Source organism: Dipodomys merriami, unplaced genomic scaffold, assembly GCF_024711535.1.
Source record: "Dipodomys merriami isolate MVZ:Mamm:240054 unplaced genomic scaffold, mDipMer1.0.p SCAF_4, whole genome shotgun sequence".
In the NCBI taxonomy this organism is placed as follows: domain Eukaryota; kingdom Metazoa; phylum Chordata; class Mammalia; order Rodentia; family Heteromyidae; genus Dipodomys; species Dipodomys merriami.
Genome location: NW_027205603.1, coordinates 22078979 through 22094361, shown reverse-complemented (window position 1 = coordinate 22094361; position 15383 = coordinate 22078979). Strand labels below are relative to the sequence as shown.

The 15383-nt window shown below is 36.1% G+C and overlaps 1 protein-coding gene across 2 annotated transcripts in view; it reads left to right on the top strand.

Annotated features, from left to right (window-relative positions):
- The first annotated feature begins 1729 nt into the window (after positions 1 to 1729).
- The window catches only part of LOC138806217 (ankyrin repeat domain-containing protein 26-like), a 31225-nt gene continuing 17571 nt past the window's right edge, over positions 1730 to 15383 (top strand). For both annotated transcript variants that reach the window (XM_069991748.1, XM_069991749.1), the window contains exons 1-5: positions 1730 to 1838; positions 3869 to 4011; positions 6269 to 6461; positions 8128 to 8311; positions 9934 to 10071. In XM_069991748.1, the coding sequence (XP_069847849.1) occupies positions 3891 to 4011; positions 6269 to 6461; positions 8128 to 8311; positions 9934 to 10071 (636 nt within the window). In that variant the 5' untranslated portion in view covers positions 1730 to 1838; positions 3869 to 3890. The remainder of the gene's footprint in view (positions 1839 to 3868; positions 4012 to 6268; positions 6462 to 8127; positions 8312 to 9933; positions 10072 to 15383) is intronic.

Genomic DNA, 15383 nt, shown 5'->3' with positions numbered 1-15383 from the left:
CCGCTTTCTAGTGGTTAATTGGAGATAAGAGTCTCAGGGACTTTTCTGCCTGGGCTGGCTTTGAACCATGATCCTCAGATCTCAGCCTCCTCAGTAGCTAAGATTACAGACATGAGCCACCGGTGCCGGGCTTAAAATAATTAAGTGAGGCAAGCCAGACCCAAAGAAACTCAGGCTGCATGGTTTCTCTCATTTTTAATAACTAGACTATGTCTATGATATTCTTAACAGAAGATCACAATAGCTCAATAACTATGTGCATATAACTATATAAAATGATGCTTATCAAAATGAACTCCAAGAAATGGAAGCAAAATGATTTTTTGGTGTACTATTTGCATTTCTTTCTTTCTTTCTTTCTTTCTTTCTTTCTTTCTTTCTTTCTTTCTTTCTTTCTTTTCTTTCTTTCTCTTTTTTCTTTTTTCTCCTTCCTTCCCTTCCTTCCCTTCCTTCCTTCCTTCCTTCCCTTCCTTCCTTCCTTCCTTCCTTCCTTCCTTCCTTCCTTCCTTCCTTCCTTCCTTTCTTTCTTCCTTTCTTCCTTTCTTTCTTTCTTTCTTTCTTTCTTTCTTTCTTTCTTTCTTTCTTTCTTTCTTTCTTTCTTTCTTTCTTTCTTTTCTTTGGTTTATTCCATATTGTCACTGTTTTCGATTTCTGTAAACTTTGTGTTGTATATAAGTTTATCTGATTTGGGGAAGGGAAGGAGAATAACAGAAACAATGGGACAAAGGGTGAACTGATGCAACAGCAATACTCACCAGACTTTATGTTGGAATGAACTTTGCAATTAGGGGAGAGGAGAGCTGCAAGCAGCAGAGGGAAATTAGGGAGGGGTAACTCTGTTCACAAAGAAATGTACTCAGCATCTTAAATATGTAATTTTAACTCCTCTGTACATCAGCTTTACAATAAAATTTAAAAAAATTAAATTACAAAAAAAGAATGATCCCCAAATCCATGAAAGACAAAGCGTTTCATCTCTCTTGAATCCAAGTGTTCTTTAGATTCAAGAAGTTCTACTTATTGGCTAAATGTGAAGCTCAGTTTGAAAACTGGAAATTCACAATGGGGCAGAGGTAGATGTAGCTTGGTGGTTTTTGAGTATTGTGAAACAAACATTGCTACGTGGGGCTCGAAGCCCCACCCCTCCAGTAGCACGCCCCACCCCTCCAGTTGCACGCCCCGCCCCTTTAGGTGGCATACCCTTACCCCTTCAGTGGCATGGGACGCCCCTCTGGCAGCACACCCCGTGGGGCGGTGACGTCAGCCTCTCAGTGCCCTGCTCTGTCTGGTGGCCTGGTCTGTGGAGTGTGAGGCTCTCCTCTTGATGTCCTGCCCCCTCCAGCAGGCCAGGCCACGGGTCCATGCTGACTATTGGGCCCCGCTGATTTTGGGGACCCACGGGTTATTACAACATTAACTTGCTTCACATGAGTAAAGAAAAGTTTATTTATAGTAAAAGGCAGAATGGCAGTGATTGGTTTATTCCATGAAGCCAAAATCATGTAACACTCAAAATCGGACCAAATAAACCCAATGATTTCACATAAGTGGAGAAACAATCGTCCTGTGACGTGAATACTGTCTGAGATGGTAATCTTGTTAGTAACTACAAAGGAGTGAAGGGCTTGTCTGTTTTACTACATTTAACCACCTTGGCCCTGGGGATACACATGGACTCCAAAGTGAGCTGTGCCCATGCTGCAGACCTCAAAATTGCGATTACCCGATACCCACCGGAAACAAAGAATCCGGTAGAAACCGCTGAAACTGTCAACAGAGCAGGGCTCTGGGTTTAGGGCAAGCAGACCACAAATAGCCAATTTCCCAGCGTGGAATAGGTAAGACAGAGGGAATTTATGTGTTCTTTCAGAGACACAAAACAAAATGGGAAAAAGATCTCAAAGGAGAGCGTTGTATCATTAACCACATCTACCTGTGATTTTTCAGTGTGTTAAAACAAATACCAGGTGTAGCAATTCAGTAGTTGTTCAGATTCTGGGTATAAAGGGAGAATTTCACATGTGTTTAATAGAAAAGTAAACTATTGGCATCCTAGTATAGATGATTACTTTCCTTTATAAAAACCTACAGTACCAACTTGTCAGTGACATGCATTGTTTGCTGAATAATTATTTGTTGATGCATGAATAAACAGAAGAATGTATAAATAGGCACATTGAGGAATTCTTTTACACAAGTCAGTCAATAGTGTATTGAAAATAAGTTTCCAAAATCTGCTTTGTATAAAGTCACTCTATTTTAAAACTATTTCAAAATTGAAAAATTGTTATTAGTCATGGTGAGCAGACATGGCATGATCACAAGGTCTTACCTACTGTTAAAACTTCCAAAGCATTGAAAGATAAATCTAACTTTCACAACTTTGTAAACTAGTGTAAGTTACCTACCCTTTGTGTAGTTGTTTCCTTTATAAAATGTCAAATAAGATTCTATCCTCACAGAATGATGGTGAAGAGTGAAATGAGTCAAACACATTTTTATAATGCTCTGGATAATTCATAGTGTTTGTATAGTAGGTATGTGAAATCTCATATCAAATCATCACTAAAATAGGGTTTCTCCCAGTTGAGGACCTAAGTAATATTTTCCAAGATTTTAATTCCCTCTAAAACTTGGTTTTATTGAAAATGAGAAAAACAATAAATCACTATATATATATATATATCACATATACTATAGGAAAATGAATATTAGAGTTTTTTTCTTTTGTGTTGACTTATCGAAAGTTTGATCCAAATTTAATTCTCTGTTAGGATGTCATTAGTAGCAATATTCTTTGTTCTTTAATATTAATTATTCTCTCTGTTTATAAAAATGTTCTTTGGAGCAGGGCACCAGTGCCCCATGCTTGTAATATTAGCTACTCAAGGAGGCTGAGATCTAAGGATTGTAGTTCAAAGCCAGTCTGGACAGAAAAGTCCAGGAGACTCTTTCTCTCCAATTAACCACAAAAGCCAGAAGTAGAACCATGGCTCAAGTGGTAGAGCGCTAGCCTTGAACACATAACTCAAGGACAGTGCCCGGGCCCAGAGATCAAACCCCAGAACTGGGAAAAAATAATCTTCCTTGTAGAAAATCATTGTGTTTTAAATAGCCTATAAATTTTACAAATAGGATAAAGAAATTATGACCACAGAGATTTTATATTAAAAATGTTACAGACATTTTTTGGATTTCACATATTCACCAGAAAGGATTTTACAAATATGGGCAGAGTTGATCCACAAATTAAAAAAAATTCTAAGAAATCAAGTGCCAGTGCCTGTAATCCTATGTACTCAGGAAGCTGAGATCTTTGGATTGTGGTTCTAAGCTACCTGGGAAGGAAAGTTCATGGGACTCATATCTCAAATCACCATCAGGAAGTCTGAAATGGAGTTGGGGCAAAAGTGGCAGAGTGCTAGCCTTGAGTATAATAGTTCAGAGGCAGTATCCAGCCTGAATTCAAGCTTCATGTCTAGTACACACACACACACACACACACACACACACACACACACACACACACACACACACACACACTCATGCATAGCACAAAATCTAAAAACAAGGTAGTTTAACACATAAAAGTATTATTTCATAGAAAATAACTTTCAAATATAAATTACATGTTTAAATATTAAGTTAAACAATCTGGTTATGTAAACATTTACTTTGGAAAAAAATAAGGTAATGCAGCCACGTGAAAAGCTATCTTTTTGATTAAATGCAGTTTTATTCAGAAGTATCAGTGCTTCTGCTTATAGAAAAAGATAAATGATCACCACTAATACATATATATATATATATATATATTTAGTAGGTTATATAAATGTATAGATTCTGAATTACTATAATTATTTCACAGGTGAAGAAAAGAAATAAATTCCATGGAAGACCTTGATGACTTAACTCTGTCATGCGAAACAACTGCAGAGTACTGTGAGGTGTTTGAATCTAACTATGAGAATATTTTGTTTTTATTGGCTCAACTTAGAACAGAGTGGAATGGTAGGACATTGAACATATTTAAGTCTCTTATGCATATTATAGTAATACACGTACAGTGCTAAGCATTGCCCATAGGATATTCATGTGTTCACATAAGATGTAGATTATATTAAAATTGAATGAGAGAGCTAGATGTAGCTTACTAGTAAGGTGCTTGATTGCCATATATATGAAAGACATATATTTGATCCCCAGGACTAAAGAAAGCAAAAACAGAAGGAATTTTAACTGAACTTTTCTCTGCGTGACTGCTCCTTGTAATCGTCATTTTGTTTATGATTTTTCATGCCTACTGGGGCTTGAATTCAGAACCAGGGTGCTGTCTCTTAGCTGTTTCCACTCAGATACTCCACCACATTAATTCCACTTCTGGATTTTTAAATAATTAATTGGATAATTAATTGGATAATTAATAATTGGATAATTAGATAATTAATAACAGGCTTTCCTGCCTGTACTGGCTTCAAACCAGGATACTCTGATCTTAGCCTCCAAAATAGCCAGGATAATAGACTTCAACCACTGGTGACTAGCCCTCAACCTTTTTATTGTCTGTTTTTTACCTATGACTTTACTACTATCCATTTAGTTATCATCATCTCTGACTGCAACATTTATTTACTATATACATATTATATACATATACTATATATGGTAAAAGCTCACCAAAAGGCTTCACAAAAAGTGCAGTTTTTTCAGTGATAGCAGAGAGGTGATTAATGTCCTACAGTGTATGATTCTAACACTAAAGTTCATCACAATAGCAATAGGAAAGTAGTTATTAAATGACTACAATAGTACAGTTGTGAAATATCACGTCTTCATGATAGTTTATATTCTCCTGACTTAAAATGGCAGCATAAACCAAGTGTTGTGGGTCACATTCTGATGCAATCCAACTTTTCATGACAAAGGCATATATTTTATGATGACATGAAAAACCGTGTTTATCCATATCTTACTCCTTCATGATAAGATTTCTTTTACTTTTTGCTATCTCCAGGCTACATGATTCATCTGAAAGTTTTCTAAACTCATCTCAAGACTTAAAAATAGTCAAGAAAAAATGGAAATCTATATGCAAGTCGACCCTCACAGTTCAAATTGAACTGTCTTTGGGGTTGTTTTTTAATGTACATTTTGCTTTCTTTCTCTGTTTGTATTTCTGCAAGTTCTGTTTTTTCTTTTGTTAATGTCTTCTCTTTTTTGAATTTTATCTTAGAATTTAGTTAAAGCTCCTACAATCATCTTTATTTCTGTGGTCTTGTTCTCTTGTTCTTATGACTTATTAGCTAATATCAGAAACTAGCTTATTTATTCCCCATTGCTGACCCAAGAACTTTCTGGTTATACTTTCCTTGTCATTTGAATTATGAGTTTTTCTAGGCTACCTGAAGAAGCAGATGTAACCTGTGTATCAGGTTAGATTTCTTTATTTTTTTTCGGGTGTTTTCTCTCAATTATCAAGTTTTCCAAGCGCACATATGTTCTCAGTACTTTGCTAACTATTCTGTGAGATCCCTGAAGATCTCCAAGGCTGCTTTTCTATACTGTTCTTTCCTCTTCAGGGTCATGTCTGTGATTCCAATCTGCCTTAGTTCCAGCAGACTCAGTTTCATCATTCCAGCTTAGGCAGTCTGGCTCACTCTATTTCAGTTCCTTTTCTTTTTTTCATGGCCTGGAATGTTGCCACAGGACTGGGACATTATCATGGGCTACATGAATTGTTTCCTGTCTGCTAGAGATCACAGACTGTATTAATCAATATCCATTCCAAACATTTTAATGTGTTTTGTCTAATATGCTTTGTAATTTTTCAGGAAACTAAATTAGTACCTGTGAGTTCATTATGCCCAGAATCGGATACAAAAGAATCTCAGCATATGCTCTAAATTGACTACAACGCTCCTCTTTCCCTCTGCCTAACTGCTTCCTTCTCACCCTTCATTTCACACTTTAGACAATTCTTCCTCAGGGGTTCCTTCTTGGACTGAGTTTACATCAAATTCTCTTACTGGTCATGCTTCTGTCTTAGAAAACCTGTCTGAAATTATTATGGGCATTTGACTTTCTTCTTCACTGGGTTTGAGACTTGAGCATTATTCTCACCCTATCTGCAGAGTTTAGTAAAATGTATTCTACATTATAGGTCCAACTCTCCATTGCATAATGCATCAAAACATGAATGTGTAATGTACAGTTCTCATATACAAAATTGCTTATGTCTTTCATTTGTATCTTGGTTTCTTCCTTACAGATGTAGATAGCCTATCAAAAATCCAGAAAACAGGTCAGTCATTTTACAGATTAATACAACTCAAAAGCAGTGCCTGTAAAGTATTTCAAGAAGGAGTTGAACAGATGGAAAAAGAAGTTAGTGAACTGCAAAAGAAGATAGCAAAAACAAAGCATGCAAAAGTAGAACAGGAAGAGAATCTCTGCAATATGAGGTATGATGTCCTAATTTAAGAAAATGATTGAGGGCTCGGGTGCAGCTCAGCATCTGCTTAGGATTTTTAAGATACTGCCTTCATCCCCAGTAATGGAAAACAAAATTGAACTTTGTTCCTGTCACTGTGGTTACCTTCAGGTAATTGCAGCACATTAGAAGGCTAAGTCAAGAGTATATGAGTTTGAGGCCAGCCTAGGAAGGAAGGAAGGAAGGAAGGAAAGAAGGAAGGAAGAAAGAAAGAAAGAAAGAAAGAAAGAAAGAAAGAAAGAAAGAAAGAAAGAAAAAAGAAAGGAAAAAAAGAAAGAAAGGAAAGAAAAAAAGAAAAGAAAGAAAGAAAGGTCAAGAATGTTTGAACTATTTACTTTATGTTGTAGATGTATCGTTTTCTGTAACTGCTGACTTACATTCTGAGTGCATTTACAGAAGACACAACTTTAAGAAGTGAAATTCTTGGAAATAATAAGACAAATTGTGAGTTCCTAAAATAATTAAATGTATACTTATGTAAGTCAACATTTTAATCTAGAAATCTTATTATTCACCAAATAAAATCTTGAGTTTTTAAAAATCAAAATAAATGCTGCATGGAACATTATTTACATAAAATATTTTCTATATTTCTAGTAATTTCTGTTTTAAACCTTTAAATATAGAATTAATTAGAATGAATCTTTAATATTTAATTTTAAAAATTGTTCTCAATAGTTTATTAATGTATAAAATCGCTATTTTTCTCAATCCAGAGAACAATGAGGGAGTGTGTACAGTTTTTCATTGCTCTAGTGGTGATAGGGCTAAGCACTCTTCCACTATGGCTATAGTTTTAATCTTAATATCCATAAATAAAACATAAAATGGAAAGTGGCTCATGAGTAGCTTATTCAATATCTCTCACATATACATAAAATGGATTCAAATTTCTATCTGAAAGAACATGTTACTCTTTTTTTTTAATTGTGAAAATACTGTACAGAGGGGTTACAATTACATGGACAAGATAATGAGTACATTTCTTATCAAGCATTGTAGCCTCCTCCTTTGTTTAACATGTTACTCTTTGTTAATTTTTGGATCTTGAATTGTTCCCAAGGCGATTTTTAAACTGTTTATAAAATATAACTAACAAAGCATGTTGAAAGTATTACACTAAGGAATCACAAAAAGGAGGATAACCAACATTAGTTTTTTGAGCTTTATCATGGATTATAGCAAAATGAACATAGAAGTCATGTAGAAGATACATGGAGTCTTATGCTGAATTTTTGTATTTTGAGGAATTATCTGTCATAAAGATAACATTTCATTTCTGGTTAATTTATAGCTTTGTAAGTAACAACTTAAAATTACTTTTTAATCGTATTTTAATGGAGATTTAAGCATGATTGTGTATAAAATATGTCTTACAATTATCAGCTCACTCAATAATTTGAAAGTTCCTTTTATACAATAGTTACAGGAGTTGCTAAGAAAGCATAGACCAAGTAGCAAAATGTTCTTTTAGTAAATATATGCTTTGAAAGAGATTGAAGAAATTAAAAATGGAATAGAAATTGCATATAAATTTTATTAGGGTGATAAATCAACATATGAAGAGATAGATTACAAATAGATCTTTCTACATTTTTTAATAAAATAAACTTTAAGATAAGCACATTTAACTGCAGATTTGCCTTGAAACAAGAAGAAGAGAAAAGAAGAAATATCGATTGGCTTTATGAAAAAATTAAGGAACAGTTAAGAGAAAAGTATGAACAATATAATAAAGAATTTGAAATTATGGAGCAACTTGACATCCATGTTAGGACCCTGGGTATGGAACTGAAAAATATAGGAAACAATCTGAGTCAGGTAAATTAATATCTGCTAAAAATTTTTATATTTCTCAGTTTCAAAGGTATCCCTTTGATTCAAAATATACATTGTCATGATTTTACTACAGTCTGAGCTGTGTATTTGGTGATTTTATGTTTGTCCCAACATCACAAGTATATACTTAAACAAATTGAAGACAGTTATCACACCATCCGCAGTATCGCCTTACAGTACTACCATTGTTGATTGTTTTGTTGTGTAGAACTGCCTTATTTTAGACTTAAAACAAAATATCACTCTAAATAATCAATTGGGGTATTTACGGTCAAAGTTATTTATTATAAATCTTGGCATTTAATAAGTGCTCATGAGGTGGTGCTGTGGCTCAAAGTGGTTGAGAGCTATCCTTGAGCACAAAAGCTCAGGGACAGCTCCTAGACCCTGAGTTCAAGCCCCACAAGTGACAAAAATTAAAAAAAAATTCCAACAAAACACTTTGAAAGTATATCATTTTGAGGAATTATTTGTCATAAAAACAACATTTCATTGAATTTGTAAATTTATAAGTAACAACTTAAAAAATGTAATTACTTTTAAATTGTATTTTAATGGAGGTTTAAGCATGATTGTGTATAAAATATTTTTGGAATAACATAACAGAGCCCAGGCACTATCAGAACTTTTATATTGAATTAATTTTTACATTGAAATGCAGGCTGAAACTTGAATGGAATAGATTATATGCTTCTGCCTGTATTCATGAATAGTTTCTTACTTAGACAAATTTAGCTACCAGTTACATATTTAACATTTGATTAACTCAAGCTAGATGTGGTGGTTTATATGTGTAATACTAGACACTTTGGAGGTGGAGATCATGAGGATTGTGGTTTGAAGCAAACCAAGGCAAAATGTTCACAAGGCCCTTTCTCAATCAATGGATTGTGTGGTTATATATGCTTGGCATCCAAACTATGTGTTAAGGTAAGAGATTAGGAGGATTGTGTTTCTAGGCCAGCCCTGATAAATAAAAGTTTGTAAGAAATCATCTCAAGGGAAGAAGTTGCGTATGGTACCATGTATCTGACATCTCACCTATGGGAGGAAGTATATAAAAGGAGGCTTTTAGTCTAGTTACACATTCAGGCAGGAAGTGAAAATCTATCTCAAAATTACCAATGCAGAAAAGTGCTGGAGGTATAGCACAGTGGCTCATTTGGTTTTCCTAGAAACTGCAAGGTCCTGAGTTCAAACCTCATATTGTCAACAATTTAAAATTTTATTCATGTGAGCAGAAATGCCTTGTGCTTCTAAAAGGTGCTATCTTTTAACAGTATTTATTTTTTTAATGCCTGTCCTGGGTCTTGAACTCAGGCCATGGACACTATCGTTAAGTACTTTTGTTCAAGGCTGATACTCTACCACTTGAGTCACAGCTCCATTCCTGGCTTTTGGCTGGTTAATCGAGATGAGAGTCACACAGCCTTGTGCTGTGTGCTCGGGCTGGCTTCAAAATGTGATCCTAAGATCTCAGCCTCCTGAAAAACTAAAATCACAACTGTGAGCTGCTGGTGACTGGCTTAATAGTATTTTAAATGTTCTCTTATTTAAGCCTTTGAACTTTATCCTAATTAGACTAAAATTGAAATGTTTTTTAGGCTATAGATGAACGAAATGACACCCAGAGAAAGCTTTTCCAAGAACAGAGTACCCGATTATTACAAGAGAAGATTTTGGCAAATCATCTTTCCCAGCAAAAGGAGATCAAAGCGTCAAACGAGAAAGTTAGTTCAGAGGTATTTTCTTTAGTTATTTCCAAATATGTGTGTATACATTGTTGTGTACGTATTTTAAAAACTCACTGAACGTATCATAGCATGATGTAACTAAAAAACTCCATGTGCACATATGTACAATATATGCGATATTTGGGGTAATGGTATTTTTGCCCCATTGGATAAAGTACTGTTATTAGGTCCATTTGTCTCCAGCAGCCAAGTAAGGACATTCACAGTATCTCCAGACAATGAAAAAGCATTGACATTTTCCATGAAAATTGATTGTTCATGATCTGGAATCTATACACATTCTTGCTTCAGGCAGAGATTTCACCTTTTCAAATGTTAATGTGGAGCTTTGCTTATTCCATTGATAGATAAGAACAGAAAGTGTCACAATCAGAGATAAAAATTTGATTGTTATTTCCTCCCATTTGAGAAGACTTACTATCTGATGCCAGTTATTCCCTATATCAGTGCAAGGAGCTTCTGGAATGATTGACTGTTATAGTTGTTAGTTAGTATTCTACCATTGTGGTTTGTCCCTGTCCATTGTTTTGTTTCCTGTTTTATTTTTCTAGTCCTGGGGATGGAAGAAAGATCCTCATGAATACTATGCAGCTTCTCTATCACTTAGTAGTGTTCCTTGCCTATAGTCTATGTGCATTTCTTCATTGAAGTTCAAGGTAACACTTAAAGAATGGACATCATTCATTTCTCAAAAAATGCATATGTTTTGAGATATTTTAACCAGTATTTGATAATTTAGGTAGTTTTTTGTTTGGCTTATCATAGAAATAGAACAAAAAAAGTACTGACATCCCAGAGAAAGAGGAACACTAACTACTCATTTAAAAAAAATTGTGCTCATCCTAGGCTTGAACTCAGGACCTTGTTACCCTTCTTTTACACAAGGCTAACATTCTACCCTTTGAACCACAGCTCTACTTTTGGTTTGATTTTTTGTAGTATATTGGAGGAAACAGTCTCAAAGACATACTTTCATGCTTTGGCTGGCATTGAAAGGTGATCCTCAGATCTCATTCTTTTGAGCAGCTAGGATTAGAGGCATGAATAGTGCTCTGGCTTGCCACTGGTTTTTTTTTAACTAATGATATGTTATGGACAGAGCATAGAGTCACCCATTTCATGTGAAGAATTCAGTGCGTCTTAGTGTGGCGAGAGTCATATAACCATAGTGAACTGTGGAAAATATTCCACATCTTGAAGAGCAACCCCAAGGTTGTCAGCTTCCAGGCCCATCATGATACCTTGGCCTACAAAAGCACCAATCTATTCTTTGTTTCTATAATTTCCCTAATCTGTATGCTTTACATAAATGCTTCAGATAGTATTTAGTTACTTTTGACTGGCTTTTTTCACTTAAGATTTTTTTTTAGTATCATCTATATTGCAGTAAGCATTAATTATCTATTTCTTTCTAGAGTAACATTCTAGTGTGCGGATGGTTGCACCTATTCGTTACTGGATGGGTTTTACGTTGATGGTACTTTTTGGCGATTAGTAATGTTGCTTTGAACATTTATTTTCAAGTTAAAAAAAGTTTTGGGTATTATTTCCCTCCTATTGGAATTCATCCTCTGAGTTGACGAGGTGGATCTCCATAACTCGCTGCATTCATTCCTGTTGTCCTGTTTATAGTTTTTGCTTACTTGACTCCAGTTATTTAGAACTAGGTCTTAATTTGCTTTTTTTGTTGTTGTTGCCAGTACTAGGACTTGAACTTAGGGCTAGGATATTTTTCATTAGCTATTTTGCTCAAAGCTGATGCTACCACTTGAGCCACACCTCTAATTACAACTTTTTGCTGCTTAATTGAAGGCAAGTGTCTTTGGAACTTTTCTGCCAGGACAGGCTTTGAAGTGCAATTAGCATAGCTAAGCCTCCTGAGTAGCTAGGGTTACAGGAATGAGCTGCTAACATCTGTCTTCATAATTTACCTTTATATAAATCATGAACTGCCTTTTCCACCTCTCCTTTCCTTTGCTCTTGTCAGGATTTATCTGTGAAAAACAATTTATCCCTTGCTTTTACATTGTTTCATGAGTTAATCTTGTTCAAGTATCTTCATCGAAGAGGAAAATTTTGGTTTATAATATTCATATCACCTGCTCATATGTTGGAAATATTTTTTCAAGTTTTTAATATTGTAAAGGTGTACAGGAGTGTTACAGTTACATAAGTCAGGTAATGAATATATTTCCTTTTGAACAGTATCACCTCCCCACCCTTTCTTTCCCAGTGTTTCCTCTCCCAACTTCCTTTCCCCCAAGTTGTAGAGTTCATTTCTAGTCTAGTGAGTGTCTGCTGAATTGGTTCACCCTCTCCCTCTCTCTTTCTGTGCTTCCTCTTCCCTTCCCCAAATCAGATAAACTTATATCCAAGTGTAATTATTTGTTTTTTACTATCCATCAGGTTTGCCTGTAGATTTATAGCCATAAAGCCTATGTGACTTTGGGTCTGGCTTACTTCACTCATGGGGCAATGTCATTCTTTCTGATGGAAGAACACAATTTTATTGTTCTTAAATATCACATTTTCTGGATCCATTTGTCCACTAAAGGGTGTCTGGGTTGATTCCAAATCTTGGCTGCAGTAAACAGTGCTGCAGAGAACATGGCCATGCTGGTAGCCTGGTTTGTGGTCAATTGGATAGATGCCAGGAGTGGGATTGCTGGGTCACAAAGAAGCTCTGTGTTTAGTCTTTTAAGGAATCTCCCTACTGCTTTCCAGAGTAGTTAAACAGGTTTACATTCCTACCAACAATATAGTAGCATTCCTTTTTGGCCACGTCCCCTCCAGTATCTGTTACTACCAGTTTTCTTGGTAATAGTCTCACTGGGGTGGGGTAGAATCTCAACATTGTTTTGATTTACATTTCTTGTCTACTGGCCATTCTTATTTCTTCTTCAAAGAAGTCTCTCTTCAAACTCTTTAGCTCATTCATTAATTGGGTTGTTGTTTTGATAAGGATTTGTTTTTGTGAAGTTTAATATTTTGAGCTCTGAGTTGGAAGTATTTATTATAACAGTTGTTAGGTTATACTTGTCTTTCAGCTTCTATCAATTTCTTCTTTAAAATATTAGCATAAGGCTAAGTGGAAGCTTGGATTCAGACTTGGTAGATATTGCATGTTACACTGCCCCACGAGACATCCAGTTGTCACACAAAGCACTCATATATATATATATATGTACATATATATTTAATAATCTGTGATTTAGCAATGGGCATTTATCATTTACCTTTACAAGTTTTCCACATCTGCAAGGAGGTACTCAACCTTAGAATACAAAGATAAAAATGTTGGGGTCAGCATTGCAACCATAAGATGTACAAGACGCTATGTGGAAAAACAAACTTTACAATTTAGGCTGGGGGTGGGGGGATGTAACTGAGGAGGGGGAAGGGAAGGGATGGTAGGGGAAAAACAAAGGAGGAGGCAACAATGCTGGATAAGAAATGTACTCATTACCTTGCTCATGTAACTGTAACCCTTTTGTACAATATTTTCACAATAAAAAACTTTAAAAAAAATTTTTGGATGTGAGAGAAGATGGCGGTGTTCTCACAGGTAGCACCACTATGTGTCTGTGACCAAGAGAAGATCTAGGGGCACAGCCACACTTTACCTCAAGAGATCTACTCCAATCAAACTTTAAATACCTAAAGACTTTAATTTTTTGAGTTCCAGGTATATTTTAGATATGAGACCCTTATCCGTTGTTATAGCTAGTGAAGATCTTCTCCTAATCTGTGGGCTTTCTATTGATTCAAAGAAACAACTGCCCAATAAATAAGTAGGCTAAAGACTTACAGAGAAAATTCTCTGAAGAGGAAAGAAGAATGGGCAATAGGCACATGAAGAAACGCTCAACCTCTCTAGCCATAAAAGAAATGCAAATCAAAACAACGTTGAGATTCCACCTCACCCCAGTTAGAATGACTAGAATCAAGAATTCTAATAACAACAGATGCTGGAGGGGATGTGGACAGAAGGAAACCCTACTGCATTGTTGGTAGGAGTGTAAACTTATTCAACCACTTTGGAAAGTAGTATAGAGGTTCCTCAAAAGACTCCACATAGAGCTCCTCTATGACCCAGAATCCCACTTTGGGGCACTTACCGAAATGATCACAAGACCATACTAAAGCTACCAGCACAACTATGTTTATTGCTGCATTATTTATCATAGCTAAGATATGGAACCAACCCAGATGCCCCTCAGTAGATGAATGGATCAAGAAAATATGGTATATATACACAATGGAATTCTATGCCTCCATCAGAAAGAATGACATTGCCCCACTTGTTAGGAAATGGAAAGACTTGGAAAAAATATTAAGTGAAGTAAGCCAGGCCTAAAGAAACATAGCTCCCTTGGCTTCCCTTATTTGTAATAACTAGTATATGTCTGAGAGAAGCAGAAATGGTCAGATAAGTTGATGTTAGGCGAAATGAACCCCAAGATAAGGACACAAGTGGAATTTTTCTTGTTTCTAACATATTTATAAGGTTATTTTTTTGTTGCTTTGTATGTCCCTCCCCCTTGGTATAACCCTTGTTTTCACTGTATTTGATGTTGGTATAATTTGGGGAGGGGAAGGGAAAAAACAAATTGTTTAAATAGGGATACAGGTGGACCTATTACAACAATGAGGTGTACAAGATGCTATGTCAGAAAACAAACTTTACAACTTTGGTGTGTGTGGGGGGAGTGTGTGGAGATGGGAGGACAGGGATAGTAGGGGAAAAACAAAGGAGGAGGCAACAATGCTTGATAAGAAATGTACTTACTCGTTACCTTGCTCATGTAATTGGAACCCCTCTGTACGGGAATTTTCACAATAAAAAAACTTATTTAAAAAAAATACCTAAACACTTTTTCTACTACAAGAGGACTATCCTAGCAAGCAAATAAGGAAAGAGAAAAGAGAAACAGTGAACGGGACCCCTGGGGAAGCAGCTGCACCACATGGCTCAGTGCAGTGCTGTGCAGGGACTCTCTGCAGACTTAAAGCAGAGGAGCACCCAAAAACTGACGAAATCGCGCAACGCTAGACCCATTGAAAATTAGGAGGGAATCTGGTGAAGACCTCCGAGCCGGTGAAAGGCCCTCTCCCCAACCCACCCCCCACCCCCGGGCAGCTACAGAGAAGGAGCGAACTCAGCAATATTGCCATTACAATCGCCAGAAATTGGCACCACCTGGTAAGCCCCCAAAGATAGCCCGTGACTGCAGCACTGGCCCCCATGGGACGCGCCAACCCCACACACAAAGCTCCCAGGAAACCACAGCTGCAGCCAA